General features: G+C 42.0%; 2 protein-coding genes across 2 annotated transcripts in view; one reads left to right on the top strand and one right to left on the bottom strand.

Annotated features, from left to right (window-relative positions):
- Window positions 1-1,231: 1,231 nt before the first annotated feature.
- apoea (apolipoprotein Ea) lies at window positions 1,232-8,844 on the bottom strand. Its single transcript, XM_042012589.1, has 5 exons — window positions 8,430-8,844; window positions 8,029-8,092; window positions 6,947-7,097; window positions 5,288-5,575; window positions 1,232-1,619 (listed from the first exon to the last, which is right to left on the bottom strand). Exons 2-5 carry the CDS (start codon window positions 8,069-8,071, stop codon window positions 1,313-1,315), a joined length of 789 nt encoding a protein of 262 aa, XP_041868523.1. The 5' UTR covers window positions 8,072-8,092; window positions 8,430-8,844; the 3' UTR covers window positions 1,232-1,312.
- Window positions 8,845-13,081: 4,237 nt separating this feature from the next.
- Window positions 13,082-14,146, top strand: part of LOC121657169 — a 7,923-nt gene continuing 6,858 nt past the window's right edge. Inside the window, exon 1 of the mRNA XM_042012565.1 lies at window positions 13,082-13,694. Within this exon, the coding sequence (XP_041868499.1) occupies window positions 13,483-13,694 (212 nt within the window). The 5' untranslated portion in view covers window positions 13,082-13,482. The remainder of the gene's footprint in view (window positions 13,695-14,146) is intronic.

The following is a 14,146-nucleotide window of genomic DNA, read 5'->3' as shown; positions in this document are numbered from 1 at the left end:
AATGCACAGACACGACCGACGGCGGCGACCGTGAGGGCGATGCAGCTGAACCGCAGGGAGACCACGTGCACGCCTGTGTGATGTGCACAGCGACCTTCACCGACATCACGAGGCTGCGTGAGCATTACATCTACCACACCAGGAGGACGTGACGAGGACACGGACGATTTTATAAAGATTTTCTATCATTAAAGTTTTTACCGCTTCCTAAATGTGAAAACCAGTTTGATGTTTTTAACTGTTTCTTTTGTTGGTTTGGTTTTAATAAGCTGAAGATGGAGGAGATTTTTACCAGATTTTAAAGAATAAATAGTGAATGTAAGATGAAAAATGATCCACTGGTGAATTAGAAAGTTGTTTATGTGCAGAAGGAAAACCTGAACCACAAGGTTGACGTTGCTGCTAGTCCAGGTTTTAGTTTGAGTAGTTTTTTTTCTTTTTGGATAATTTTCTACTGTTTTGTTATTTTCACTTTTGTATACCCTTTTTTTAAAATGTATATATATATGTATACATATATGCAAAATGGGCCCGAAATGTGTGATAGTTATTTAAGAATGTAAAATGAAAATCGTGTATGTTTGTGTTTTTTTTTTTACTATCCTGTTATTTTTGTGGGTTTTTTGTGAATTTTTGTGTTTTCTCCGGTAATGGTCTCAAATATTTTTATTACGTTTTCTCGTTTTTACACGTTTGGATAATTTGATACATTTTAAATTTGTGTTTTTTTTATATTTGTATTTTTTAGGTTGTTTCCACTGTTGTACACATTTTATTTTTTTGCCGTTGTCGTTTTACCGTACCATTTTGTTTTTGAAAAACTCCTTCGGTATTTGCTTCTCTGTTTTGGTGAAAGGACTACTGATGGCTCAGGCACAGTTACACTCAGACCATTTTTAGTTTTTTATTCATGGATGTTAAAAGTAAATTCTTCTGCTTCCTTTGCTGTTTGTAAAAACAAATCTCAAAGATTAATATATTTTCATACTCAGCAGTATTTTCATACAGTATGTTGTTATTCATGTTCCTGCTCAGTCATTACCATGTGATCAGGTGATCAGGTCATGTGATGTCGCCCTGACGACATCTGGAGATGTTTCCAGATGCGGGACTCAATGTTGATGTAAAATTTGCCTGTGAATGAATCAGTAAAACAAACAGTGTTTGGAGTTTGTCCTTTAATGACCGTGTGTTGAATGACTCTGAGGACGCGTTTTATCTGGAGCTGATTTTATTGATGGATTCTTACAAACATGAACTAGTTTAGACCAGCAGAGGGTGGATAAACCAACAGTCCAGACTCATTTCGGGTTCACAGGCTCTCTCTGATTATGTTGACGTAGGGCTGGAACCACTTGTGCAGCTCGACTATCTTCTCTTCCAGAGTGGACTTCAGGTCCTCGGCGGTGTCCTCGAAGCGCTCCCTGATGTCCTCAGCCACCCCCTGGATCTTGGTTTTGATGCTCTCCACCTGCGACTGCAGCAGATCGTTCAGGGTGGAGATCTTGGCCTGGGCGTTGTCTCGCACCTGAGTGACGTACGGGTCCAGTCTCATCCTCACTCCCTCCACGTTGTCCATGGTACGGGCCTGGAGCGCCTCAACGTAGTCAGCAACATGACTGGGAAGAAAACCAAGAGGAAAATCTGATTACAGTTACTCATCACAATCCTTCAGCTAAAAGAGGAATAAAAGTTGTTTTTGGGGGGGTGGAGGTTCAAATTCTAAGGTTTTAATACTACAGATGATATTTAAAGAATCATATCTAAAGTATTAATATTGAGTAGATAAAACAAACGTAACTCTTGACATCTTAATTTTTTTTTTATTTTTATTGAAACTTTTATTGGCTTGGACCCCCCCCCCCCCCCTCTCTATTTTTGGGGTGGATTTACATAACTTCTGAAAAAGATCCAGTATGTAAGAATTACTGCCATCTAGTGGTAAAGATGGGTATAGCACAGACATTTTTTTATTGTCTCTAATGGGAAACTTGGCATACACACAGGTCCTCACAATATCACAACATCAAAAAATAAAATCCACTCACACATCAAACATGATTGTCCACTAGAATCACCAATAGAGACCACAGAGGAAATAAAACCACTAAAATGAAAAAAAAGGAAACAATACACCAAAGACCCTTAAATAATTAAAAATGCTCAAAATAAAAACACTAAAATAGAATAAAAACAACAAAAATGATGATTCAATAAAATGAAGAGAATAAAATCTGCAGCTGTTTAAGATGCTATTCCAGGAGGAACAAAGGAGGTTTTAGTCTGTAGTCCGGGGTTCTGAATCTCAGACCCGAGAAAGCAGGAAGAGTCCTTGTGTAGAAGGTGGTTCCGGTTTCCCACAATGCCTCTGGCTTTCCTCCCTGAGGAGGCCTCCTCCTCCACCCTGCTGAAACTGCTAGAATCTTTCCAAACCAGGAAATAAAGGTTCAGTCTTCAGAGATGTTAGTTTCAAATCTGTTATTTAACAGATCCTGGACATGATGTCCTGGACTTAACGTCGCTGATACAAGCATGGTTCCTTCATGCTGCTTTTAAGGGTGGGGCCTCAGAGGGCATAGGAGTTGTATTTAAGGTTGTGAATAAATGACCGTCTCAGAGGACGAAATGTTCTGCACGTCTGTACAAACCAGACGTCATTCTGAAATATATTCCTTTGAAAGTCCTGTAAAGGCTACAAATGTACGTTTACTAGGAATATTTCATGTTTGGCTGTAAGACCGAGCCAGACAGAAAACATCGACATTGTGGAGTGATCTGGTGGAGATGCCAGGTACAGGTGGGTGTTATCTGAATAACAGTGGTGCGAGGACAAGGTGAGTGGATGGAGAAAGAAGTGGGGTGTAATGTAAAGAGAAGGGGCCTTAGTATCGAGCCTTGAGGCATCCCTGTGGAAAGATTTTTTTTTGCAAAACACTTAAATATTGTTATTTGAGATTGGAAACCCCTGGACAAAAGTTCAAAGTGCTTTGATCCTAAAAGGCTTTAATACAAGCATACTAATAAATTACTGTTTATGTAATATCAAAGATAATGTGTGGTTAAGCATTTGTTTCATTTAGAAGAGACTTTCTTATTTTTAATACATGACAAGGTCTCCAGTGGTTAAAATCTTTATTTCCAGAGAGGTAACCAGTTTAGTAAAAAGTTATATATTTATCTGAAATAAAATGAACAACAGTTTTTAGGTTCTGTTTTTGAGTAAAATTTAAAACATTAGAGCTGAGTTTCCATCTTTGTCTTTGGATATAACTTCCCAACATTTACTGTACCTAAGTTTTCTTTAAAATATGAAAAAACTTAATATTTAAACAACTTCCTTCCCAAAAAAACACAATTTAATGAAAAAAATTCACATACGTAGAACTCTCAGTTCTTAATCACTTTATCTGGAACAAAACCCACAATCATGTCTAGAGAGTGCCGTCTTCAGTCAGGTCTCTCAGTTCCTCCAAGACAACAACCTGTTTGATCCATATCAGTCTGGCTATAGGCAAGGCCGCTCTACTGAAACTGCTCTCCTGTCAGTTACTGATTCCCTACATGTTGCCAGATCCGCTGGTCAATCCTCAGTCCTTATACTGCTGGACCTGTCTGCTGCCTTTGACACGGTCAACCATCATATACTGTTCTCCACACTCTCGGAGCTTGGCATCTCAGGATCTGTCCTCTCGTGGTTTATGTCCTACCTCACGGGAAGATCCTTCAGAGTATCTTGGCGAGGAGGCGTGTCCAGATCACATGGGCTGACAACAGGGGTGCCTCAGGGCTCGGTGCTTGGCCCTCTTCTCTTTTCACTATACACCTCCTCACTCGGTGCATCATTAGCTCTCATGGTTTCTCCTACCACTGCTATGCAGATGACACTCAGCTTTTCCTTTCTTTCCCACCTGACGACACAACATCTCAGTGTGAATATCAGCATGCCTTGCTGATATCTCTGCATGGATGAAGGATCACCACCTTCAGCTAAATCTGTCCAAGACTGAGCTTATTGTCTTTCCAGCCAATCCTTCCTTACCACCACAGATAAGCGTGCAGCTTGTCTCAATCACACTAGTGCCTACATCTTCTACCAGGAATCTTGGTGTCATGGTAGACAACCAGCTGACCTTTAAGGACCACGTTGCCTCGGTTGCTCGATCTTGCCGATTTGCTCTACAACATCAGGAGGATCAGACCCTACCTGACTGAACACACGGTCCAGCTCTTGGTCCAGGCTCTGGTCATTTCACGCTTTAACTACTGCAACTCCTTACTGGCTGGCCTGCCTGCATGCTCAGTTAAACCTCTGCAGATGATCCAGAACACAGCAGCACGTCCGGTCTTCAACCAGCCCAAAAGAGCTCATGTCACTCCGCTGCTAATCGCTCTCCACTGGCTTCCAGTTGCAGCTCATCAAATTCAAAGCTCTGCTTCTGGCTTACAAAACAATAACCCAAACGGCTCCGGTCTACCTCCACTCCTTAATCCAGAGCTACACTCCCTCTCCACAGTTACGCTCTGCCAGTGAAAGACGCCTAGTGCTCCCACCACAAGGTGGCGCCACATCAGTAGCTAGACTCTTCTCCTCTGTTGTTCCCCGGTGGTGGAACCATCTACCAAACTCCGTCCGATCCACAGAGTCCTTATCCACTTTTAAAAGCAAGCTAAAGACTCAGTTGTTTAAGGAGCATTTCCACACTTAGCTTAACTCTTCTACTCAGAATGAGTTAGAAAGATTTGTCCAGAACTTTGGCTCAACCAAGTACTGAAGAAGCTGCTGCATTTATGCCCAAGATGATGTTGTTTGATGAAATCATGATGTTGGTATTTAAACAGAATGACTTACAAAAACTACAAAAAAAACTGCCTCCAGCACTACATGACAGCACCTGGTCCTTATGTAGTTCTTCCTCTCAAATGTAAGTCGCTTTGGATTAAAGCATCTGCTAAATGACTGTAGAATAGAATAGAATAGAATAGAATAGAATAGAATAGAATAGAATAGAATAGAATAGAATAGAATCTCCTCTTAAGACTTGTTTACGACATCAAATTGTCTATTTAAAGCTGTCCAAAGCAAATAAACCTGGTCTGTAACGGCATAATTCTACTAAACTGACTAGAAACAACTTATCAAATCTCTTTTGATTCCTCATTTTAAAACTGTAAAATGGTATTTAAATAATAATGAAACACATAATTAAATGATGCATCTAAACAGTAATAATAAAAACGTCTTACTGAACAGAGTTCCCCATCGGCGCCTCCTCTCCGTCTCACTCACCTCTTGATCTCCTGGGTGTCTTTGTGGAGGCGTTTCCTCAGCTTGCGGGTGTAGGTGGAGACTCGGACCCTGACGTCGTCGGCGTTCTGCTCCATCATGGTCTGCAGCTCCTGGGCGTAAGCCTCCGCCTGCTCGCGGGCCTCGTTCATGTGACCTCGCAGCTTGTCGGTCAGCAGCTGCAGGTCTTTTCCCAGACGCTCCGCGGCCTCCTGGGTGTAGGGGGCCAGCTTGGTCTGCAGGTCGTCCTTGTACATGGTCAGCTCCGACATGCTGTCCTGGATCAGGGTGCTGGTCAGGAGGGCGAGATGAAGAGGTTCAGTTGGTTTTCAGAAGCATCCATTTTCTAGAAAGAGGTCAGGTTTTCCTTTGTCTACATGAACTCAGACATAGAGGTCAAACCAGACCAGTGAGTCAGGAAGATGGACCAGAGACAAGAGAACCCTGCAGATCTCAAAGTTCAGTCAGCAGCTCTCGACATGTCTCACCTCACTGAGACCTGCTGAGTCAACTCCTAACGCTCAGCTGAGAAGCTGCATAAACAGAGCAAAATGAGCTGTCTAACAAGTCTTACAGCCTGGAATCCAGCCCAAACCTCTTTCTCGTCTTGTTTTGGTATTAACCAGAACCTGAGATTATTAACCATGTTTTTTATTTCTTTATCATCAAACTGGTTATTGTGCACACACAGGTTAATCCTCTTAGTGAGACGGTGTGTGAGATCACATTGTTTTTTACATCTGATTTTATCTTGTTTAAAAACCATCCAGCACCAATTCACAAACACTGAAAAAATATGTTTAAAAACAACTTTAGAAGATTCAGACTGGAATAATAAGCTAGTGCAGTAAGATAATTGAACTTTACTCCTGGAACAAGAAGTAGTATTTAGGCCTTAGACAAAATTGAAATATCTGAAAACCAGGGGTGGAGCTAGAAGGGTAACCAGGAGGGCACTGGAGGAGGACAGAAACATCTTTCCAGACCTGCATGGATCACCAGCATCACTCCACCAGTTTTAAGTCAATTTTAAAGTAGTTTCATTTAAACAGGAGGCTAGCTAGGCTGCTAGTTTGTTTTAAAGTATCTACAGCATGAAAATGTGGAGAAATAGATCCTGGAACTATTCTGGTTTAATAGAGGAAGATATGAAGAGGAAAGAGATATTTCTGACTTTTTAGAGGAAGGACACAAATCAGGCCGAGACAGACCCCAGTTCCCAATTTGAGCCAACAATTCACTGAGAGAAAGATCTTTTCTCTCAAAGTGAGACAGAAGCAACACTAAAAGACGTTTTGGACTTGAAATAAGTGTGGCACATCTTTTTAACTTCTTTAAAGAGACTTTTCTTATGTAGGAAATCTTACCAAGTTTAATTACTGCACTAGCAGATTAACTTCAGTTTCTGGCAGAATAATTCTAAAATAAAAAGAGGTTAACTTTCATTTGCACTTTTCAATGTAAAAGCAAAAACAGATGATTAAAAGGTTCAAAAGCTGCAGCAGGTGAACTGTGTTAACAAAGGAAGAGAAATGAACAATCCTCCTTTTTACAATCCCTGTCAGAGACTTTTTCCTTATGAATCTGAACAACACTGATCTCCAGCTGCAGGTTCTGCAGCGGTGAGGACGAATCGGACCAAATAATGGTGTATAAACTCACTCCAGCTCTCTGCTGATCTGGGAGCTCTTGATGTCCTTCACCATCTCGTCGGCCCTTGTGTTCAGGTCTGTGACGTAATCCTTAAACTTGTCAACCGTCACCTCCCATGTCTCCTTCCAGTCTTCCAGAGGAACGCTTCGTGCATGGCAGCCTGGTTCAAACAGAGAGCTTCATCTCCAAACAGATACTTTCCAGTCTTTTACAAAGGAGATTGATCAAGATGAAGAAAGTTAGGGACAAGATTTTAATCAGCAGTTTTTACTGAGTTTATTTGTTTGGGTTTGTTTTTGTTTTTTCTTTTTCTTTGAGTCTCAGCTAGAAAATTCAGTCAAATCCCTTTTGAATGTAAAGAAACTAGATCATTTAAGTTTCAAGTGACCTTTTTTTTTGCAGACGTTGCAACTACAGGACCTCATGATGCCTTGTACCCAGTGATGTTTCAAGGCACCAGGAAGCAGCAATGCTAACATGTAGCATAGAAACATGATGGGGAGAAACTCAGCTAAAGTTCACTTTTTACCTCCTACTGTAGCAGTTTCTCATCAGATATCACTCTACTCATTCCTAGGATTACTCTACTCATTCCTAGGATTACTTTACTCATTCCTAGGATTACTCTACTCATTCCTAGGATTACTTTACTCATTCCTAGGATTACTCTACTAGTGTAACACATATCTTGATTCTGTGGTAATCTCACATGCCAAAGGTTTCTTTTCAGACCCAGATTATACAGCCCTGGTAGTTGTGACCACGTACTTCTACGTTTACGTTGGGTGTGTCGTTTCAGACGGGAGGCAGAAGGAAAGGTCTCATCAAGAAGAGATTAATGTGTTATTTGTTTCTGTTGCTTGACAGCAAAAATGATTCATGATCAGGATCAAAGGTCAAGGAAACTATGATGTATATAAAATTCTAAGGTTAAATCTTAAAGTTGATCATTTCACATGAACAGGACCTTTTTCTTCCACCTTTCTTCCTCTCCATCTGAGTTTTGTTTCCCATCTGATGAAGTTTTTAATTTTCCTCCTTTTAGATTTTTAAAACCTTTTCATGTATTTGTGGGCAGAAGCTGGACTCACCTGAGAAGACTGCCAGAGCGAGGATTACTGCCAACACCTTCATGATGATCACCAGAAAGGACACCTGGAAATTCATGTGATGGATCAGATAAAATCATGCTGTAAAACAGATTTATAAAATGTTTCATCTCTCTTATTTATATTCTAATAGTAATGAGAATTAAATGTGAATTTGTCAAAACATAAACACATTTTAACCCTTTAGAGCTCATTTTTAATGAATAAATCTTGTTAAATATATGAGAAGGTCAACCCAACTCTTGTCTCTGCCTCTTTTTGGATGGGTTTAAAAAAAAAGAGGAAACATCTATTTTCATGTTTAATGTCATTTTCTTGCTCCAGAGAGTTAAGAAAAGTTTTTTTTTCCCTCAGATTAAAGTGAAGTTAGGAAGGTGTCTTACCTGATGTGTGTGATCTGATCTGTGACGTCTGCGACTGACTGAAGCCGTCACTCAGTATTTATACCGTCTGGATGGCATTGATCCGATCCAATAAATGTCTGGAGGACTGCTGCCCTGCGTCCGAAGTTCATTAACTGAGTTGTTGTCATCTTTATTGCTGTGTGTGTTGTTTTGGCTCCACGTCGCACTCTGAACATACACAGGTCAGGAAGTCTGGAAACGCTGCTTCCACATGGAGAAAGGACCGACTTCCCAGCAGCCTCGTCTGCTAACTGACAGCACAACAAGGAAGAGGTGGAAATTCCCTCTCTGTCCTGCCATGGTCCGTGCTGTGATTTATACTCGGTTTTATAAGAAGGGAAAGTTTCCAGGCGTTTCTGACAGATCAGAACAATTTATGAATAACTGTAAATATCCTGAGTTAGAGAGAACAGAACAAAGGCTGAAACATCCAAAGAAGAGTTTTGGAAAGTCCTTCAAGAATCGTGGAGAATTATTCCTGGAAAGTCCTTCAAGGATCCTGGAGAATTATTCCTAAAGACTACTTTTAAGAAATTATAGAAAGCTTTTCTAAGAGGGTTCAGACTGAGATGAAGAATAAAAAAAAATGTTCACATTAAGCTCCCTAAAAGCTGAACTGACCCAGATCCTGGATCATGTTTCATGTTTGCACACATTCCAGTACATGTCTGCAGGACTCATACCTGTACAGGTGCAGCAGCTGGAGCTGCTTCCAGATCGGTTCAGTAGGAGGTTCAATGAAATGTCAAAATTTTAAACAAACTTTGAAAACTTCCTAAGTCATTTCCATCTGTTGCACCAAACTGAACATGTTCGTCAGGCTCGTGTCCATCAGCTGTTGTGTGGTAGATGATCACCGTGTGGTCAGCAGGTGGCGCTGTGGGCTACAGCACCGTTTTAAATGCAGAAGAAGAACAGCTCCAGTTTTCTGCTCAGAGCTTCAACACCTCATTGTGCAGCAACAATCACGTCATCAGCAGCACAAAAGACATGATTGTAGATTTTTGGAGGAACAGGAGTAAAGAAAGCAGTGCTTACGCCCTGGGAGAAGAGGTGGGGGTGGTGGAGGAATACAGATACCTGGGAGTTGAACTGGAAATAAACCTCTCACCCTCTCCACAACACGGAGGAAACCACAGTGTTCAGTCGTTCACCCAGATCTCATGACCGCCCTGAAACAACACGCATGTGCACCACATACGTTTCAGCAAAAAGCAGCATGGTCATGAGAACGACAAACATCTGTCCAGCTGTGCTGGATGAGCATCCTTACTGTGCTGCAGGGTGAAGCCATCAAGTAAACCTGATCCAGGACAGAGGTGCCACCAACAAATGAATAAAGGAGCTGATGCTGATAATCAGTAAATGACTGTATTGATCCGCAGCACACGGCTGCTCCTGACCTCCTTTAATTCCTCCTGAAGTAGTAAAGATGGACTTTGATGCTTCTTTTGATTTAGTTTTTGTCTCACAGTGAAATGTGTTGTTGTTTATCTCAGAATGGATTAATCACATTTTCAGGCTGAATTAAAACCAAATGATCCAAACTTTTCCATCCCACGAGGCTTGAAGAAGCTGGACAACAACCAGCGCTCACTTTCTCGCAGACCTCCACCAAACCATCGTCAGTTTCTGTTTGTCAGTGATTGTGGGCATTATTTTTAGTTAGAAGCCAAATGATCCCTATCTCCCCATAGCAACGAATCCTTTAAAACATTCCTTGATCCAAGCCGTGATCCGGATCACCCCCAAAGTCTGATCACTTGTTTCTTATTCCATTTCTGACATTTCATGAGAATTTAATCAAAATCTGTCCATAACTTTTTGAGTTATGTTTCTAACAGACAGACAAACCAACTCCACCAATTAATGGCCTCCACCTCGGTGGAGGCTAAATTTGTAAAAGCACAAAGTAAATGCTTTTTATTCATCAACAGTTTCCCATTTCTGCCTTTAACCACTGTTAACCTCACCAGATACTTTACTGATAGAAGGAAAAGATCAGTGTTCATTCTACACGTCAGGAAAATTAGTCTCACAGGCGTCACATCTGGTGGTTTAATGACTTTTACATCTCCTAATATTATGTAAACAGACGGACAGAACTGGTTCAAGGTTCAAGGATAGCTTTATTATCCCAGTGGGGCATTTGGTTTTGCAGCCAGCAGCAAATGACAACCAGACAACAACACAGCAATAAACAGTCAAGACTAACAAAATGAATAAAGAAATAAAAACACTGGATGGAGTGAAGTCCATCCCGTAGGCTTGAAATAACAAAACTGATACGGAGTTGGTAAATGAATTTAATGCTTTTACAGCTGAGATTTTAGTAATGTTGTTGTTAGTTTTTAAGAATGAGACTCCACTGAGAAATCCCTGGTGTTTATAAGCACTTTGATTTTAGTGGTTTCACAGGAGGCGTAAACAGGAAGAGGTTGAGAAACTCTTCCACCATACAAACGAGTCCTGATGGACTGAAGGTTGGACTCATAGGAACTGCTCTGAGCCTCTCTTCGGCTAAACAGGGTCCCTTGAATCTGGAAGAACCAATTATTGCCCCGGTACCCAAAATGAACACGTCCAAATGTCTTAATGACTACAGGCCTGTAGCCCTGGTCTCACTTATTATGAAAAGTTTAATAGTAAAAGAGGCCTCTATTCTCTATGGCTCAGGCAGATCTTTCAGTTTGCTCACAGCTCCGGTCGGGGGGTGGACGATGCCATCAGCACCACACTGAGCATGACCCTGTTGCATGTGGAGGACGTCAGGACTTGCTGTGACTTCACTGTTTCCAGACTCATGTCCTTGCACAGAGATCGAGGACCCAGAATGCAGAGCCAGAGCTCATTTGTTGGCTCCTGGACTTCCTAACAGAAAGATCACGACATGTGAAAGTTTATGAAGAATTCTTGTTGTCTCTCATCTCCACTTTTGTTTGTCCTGTAAACAGATTTGTGTCGTAGTCCGTACGAAGGGAGCTGATGACTGATCGGTTCATTCACTAATCAGAGCAACTCTGATCCCGGCCCTGTGGTTCAGGACTTTATTCAGCGACGTCAGTCTTCTTTTCTTGACATTAATGTTACCAAAACAGAATAGATGATAATAGATTTTGGGAAAACTCCTGCTGACGTCTCTGCTTTGACCATCAGAAACCGGCAGGTGGTTCATCCAGAGCACCGGGACTGATGATAAGCTCACATTTGTGCCACAAGTGGATGCTGTGTGCAAGAGATTGTTCTTTTACCACAAACTCCCAAACTTTAATGTTGGTGGTTCAGTTTTAAGAATGTTTTACTTGTCTTATTGAATCTGTGTTTACCTTTTCTTTTGTGAGCTGGTACCAACGTCTGAGCCACAAAAACAAAGATCGACTCCAGGGTATCGTCAAGCTTGGACCCAGAAAATGTAAACACAAAAAAATATACGAATGTACAACCCGGTGTGTGTAGGAATGTGTGCAAGGCCAGAGCAGAGAAAGGTGAGGCTGCTGAAGACATTTCACATTTTATGCACGGGGCTGTTAACAAGAGATCTTTGCACACAGAGTAAACCAGGAGCTTGTTAGAAAGATCTAAAGCTGTAGTTTAACTGGCAGAAATAAACCGTGATGATGTTGTGAAGGCGGGATAGACTGTAGGGGCGCATGTTCAACGAGCATCACGGGGATTCATTTCAGGACAATTACAGGAAGGTATTTCCTCACCCAGAAGCCGCCCATCGTGCACAGGGCCAGCATGTAGTCTGTTCCCAACCAGGCTGGGACTCAGAATGTAGGAGTCACCAGGCCGCCTGGCCGCCATGTTGGTTACCTGCATTTTATCACATTTGATCTGAAATGAAAATGTTTCCTGTTGACATACAGATCCATCATGTGATGGAGCTTTTATAGCCGTGTGTGTGCAGTCGACAGCTCCGAGTACATCAGGAAAACCTGCTGTCGCTGCAAACTGGGCTTTAATGTCGGCCGGTTCAGCTGCATTGTGGGAATGTGATCCACCCGGTTGACATGTGGATAATTCTGTCCTACACGGCTGGCCTGGCTCAGGGTGGACTGACACGGTCCCAATCGGCCTGTCGGCTCCCTCTGGATGCCCCAGTTGCTAGGAACCCACCTGGCCTGCACCTGTATGGGCCAGGTGGCGCATGGCTCCCCGCTGTGAAGCGCTCCAAGGCTGCAGCTCTGTGGACTGGGAGCCTAAACCACTGTTTTAACGGTACTTTTGCACCACGCTGTGCAGCTCATGTAATTGCAGACACGTGGGGTGTTCATTGCTCATCAGTGTTAATTGTTCATGTGTCTCCAATGTGTGCATCACTCAGTCTGAGGACTGTTTTCACATTTCTTTATTCTAACAGTTTCCCAGCATCACCTCTAGGTGTCGCTGTGGAGAAACGTGCGTAAGCAGCCATGAAGTTGGCGTGAGGCACCGCACGTTTCCGGTCATTTCACTCTGATACATCAGAACTTTGCCATGACAACGAGCGTATGTCACATTTTAGTGTGAACGCTGCCGTTGTTCATGAGGCCTCGAACAGAAGGCTCGTTGTGTTCTGGCAGACGCGAGCGTCCCCTCAGGCCCCGGGCAGGGACAAACAGATTTTAAAACTCTTTTTGGGCTTTAAAGGCAGAATCTGTAGGATTTTCAATATAAATTCATGTAAAAAATAACAAATACCATAATTAGAAAGTTTAAAAACATGTCATTTGCCATCATTTCATATGTGATATTTTATGAAATTACAAAGTTATTGGTTCTTTTTAAACTTTTTACGGTCCGTAAAAGTTGTAGTACCTTTTTTCCACCAGTAGAGTGAGTATAAGACAATTTATAGCAGAGCAGCTCGAATGTACAGCTCAGAAGCGATTCCTACATTAGTTGAGAGAAAGGGAAGAAGAGGTGGAGCTTCGCACAGTGGCAGTGTTTCGACTGAATTGCCTCACCAATCTTCACGTGAATTTGTGAGAGCAGAGCTTCCAGAGAAGTTTAGATAAATTGACCTTGGCTTGTCTATTTGATATAAAGCATGGATGAAACCACTTCAAAGCGACCAATATCACCGCCAGAGTTAGCTTCTGGTAAGAAGAAAAAAGTACGCTACGAGTCACAAAAGCTATATGACAAGAAGCGTGGGAAAACTAGAATAAATATCGGCGTCGCCTTCACGCGCTGGAGACAGCTTCGTAACAACAAAGGACTGAAGTCTGACGCAGAGTTGGCAACATTTCTTCTCGACCGGTAAGTATGAACTTTCACACAGTTAGCAGTTAGCTGTAACCAAGAGGTCGTAATTAAAATGGTTCGATGCTAAGTTTTATGGTTAATGGGTCCTCCTCGGTTGTATAGCCTGCTGTTACGTTGTTCTGTGAGTACAAACGTTATATTGTCCCTCAACTTGTAGATAAACGGTGATATGACCATTAGCCGCCGTGTTAGGCGTTGTCATGACTACAAAGGTAGTTCTCCTACAACGAAGAAAGACGATGACATGTAACAATGTGCGACCATGGACCAACAATTTATTGTGTGCGACTGTCTGTATATTCATTTTTTTTATTATTCCCTCCTTACCCAAACTCAGAGTATAAAAACACATTGATAAAAAGTCAAGAGAAGCGGGGAGGGGGAGGGGGTCTTACAGCCGGCACGTTAGACATCTCATATGGCGAAGAACGACACAGACCAGAAGC

The sequence above is a fragment of the Melanotaenia boesemani genome, chromosome 17 (genome assembly GCF_017639745.1).
Source record: "Melanotaenia boesemani isolate fMelBoe1 chromosome 17, fMelBoe1.pri, whole genome shotgun sequence".
NCBI classification, from domain to species: domain Eukaryota; kingdom Metazoa; phylum Chordata; class Actinopteri; order Atheriniformes; family Melanotaeniidae; genus Melanotaenia; species Melanotaenia boesemani.
The sequence above is the reverse complement of the archived record's forward strand: the minus strand, read 5'-3'. Positions and strand labels throughout refer to the sequence as shown.

Coding starts and splice junctions, on each gene's coding strand:
- apoea (XM_042012589.1), bottom strand. CDS start 8,071: ATGAAGGTGTTGGCAGTAATCCTCGCTCTGGCAGTCTTCTCAG. Junction 7,098..8,028: donor CGCTCTGGCAGTCTTCTCAG/GTGAGTCCAGCT, acceptor TGTTTGAACCAG/GCTGCCATGCACGAAGCGTT. Junction 1,620..5,287: donor GACACCCAGGAGATCAAGAG/GTGAGTGAGACG, acceptor TTTTCTTCCCAG/TCATGTTGCTGACTACGTTG.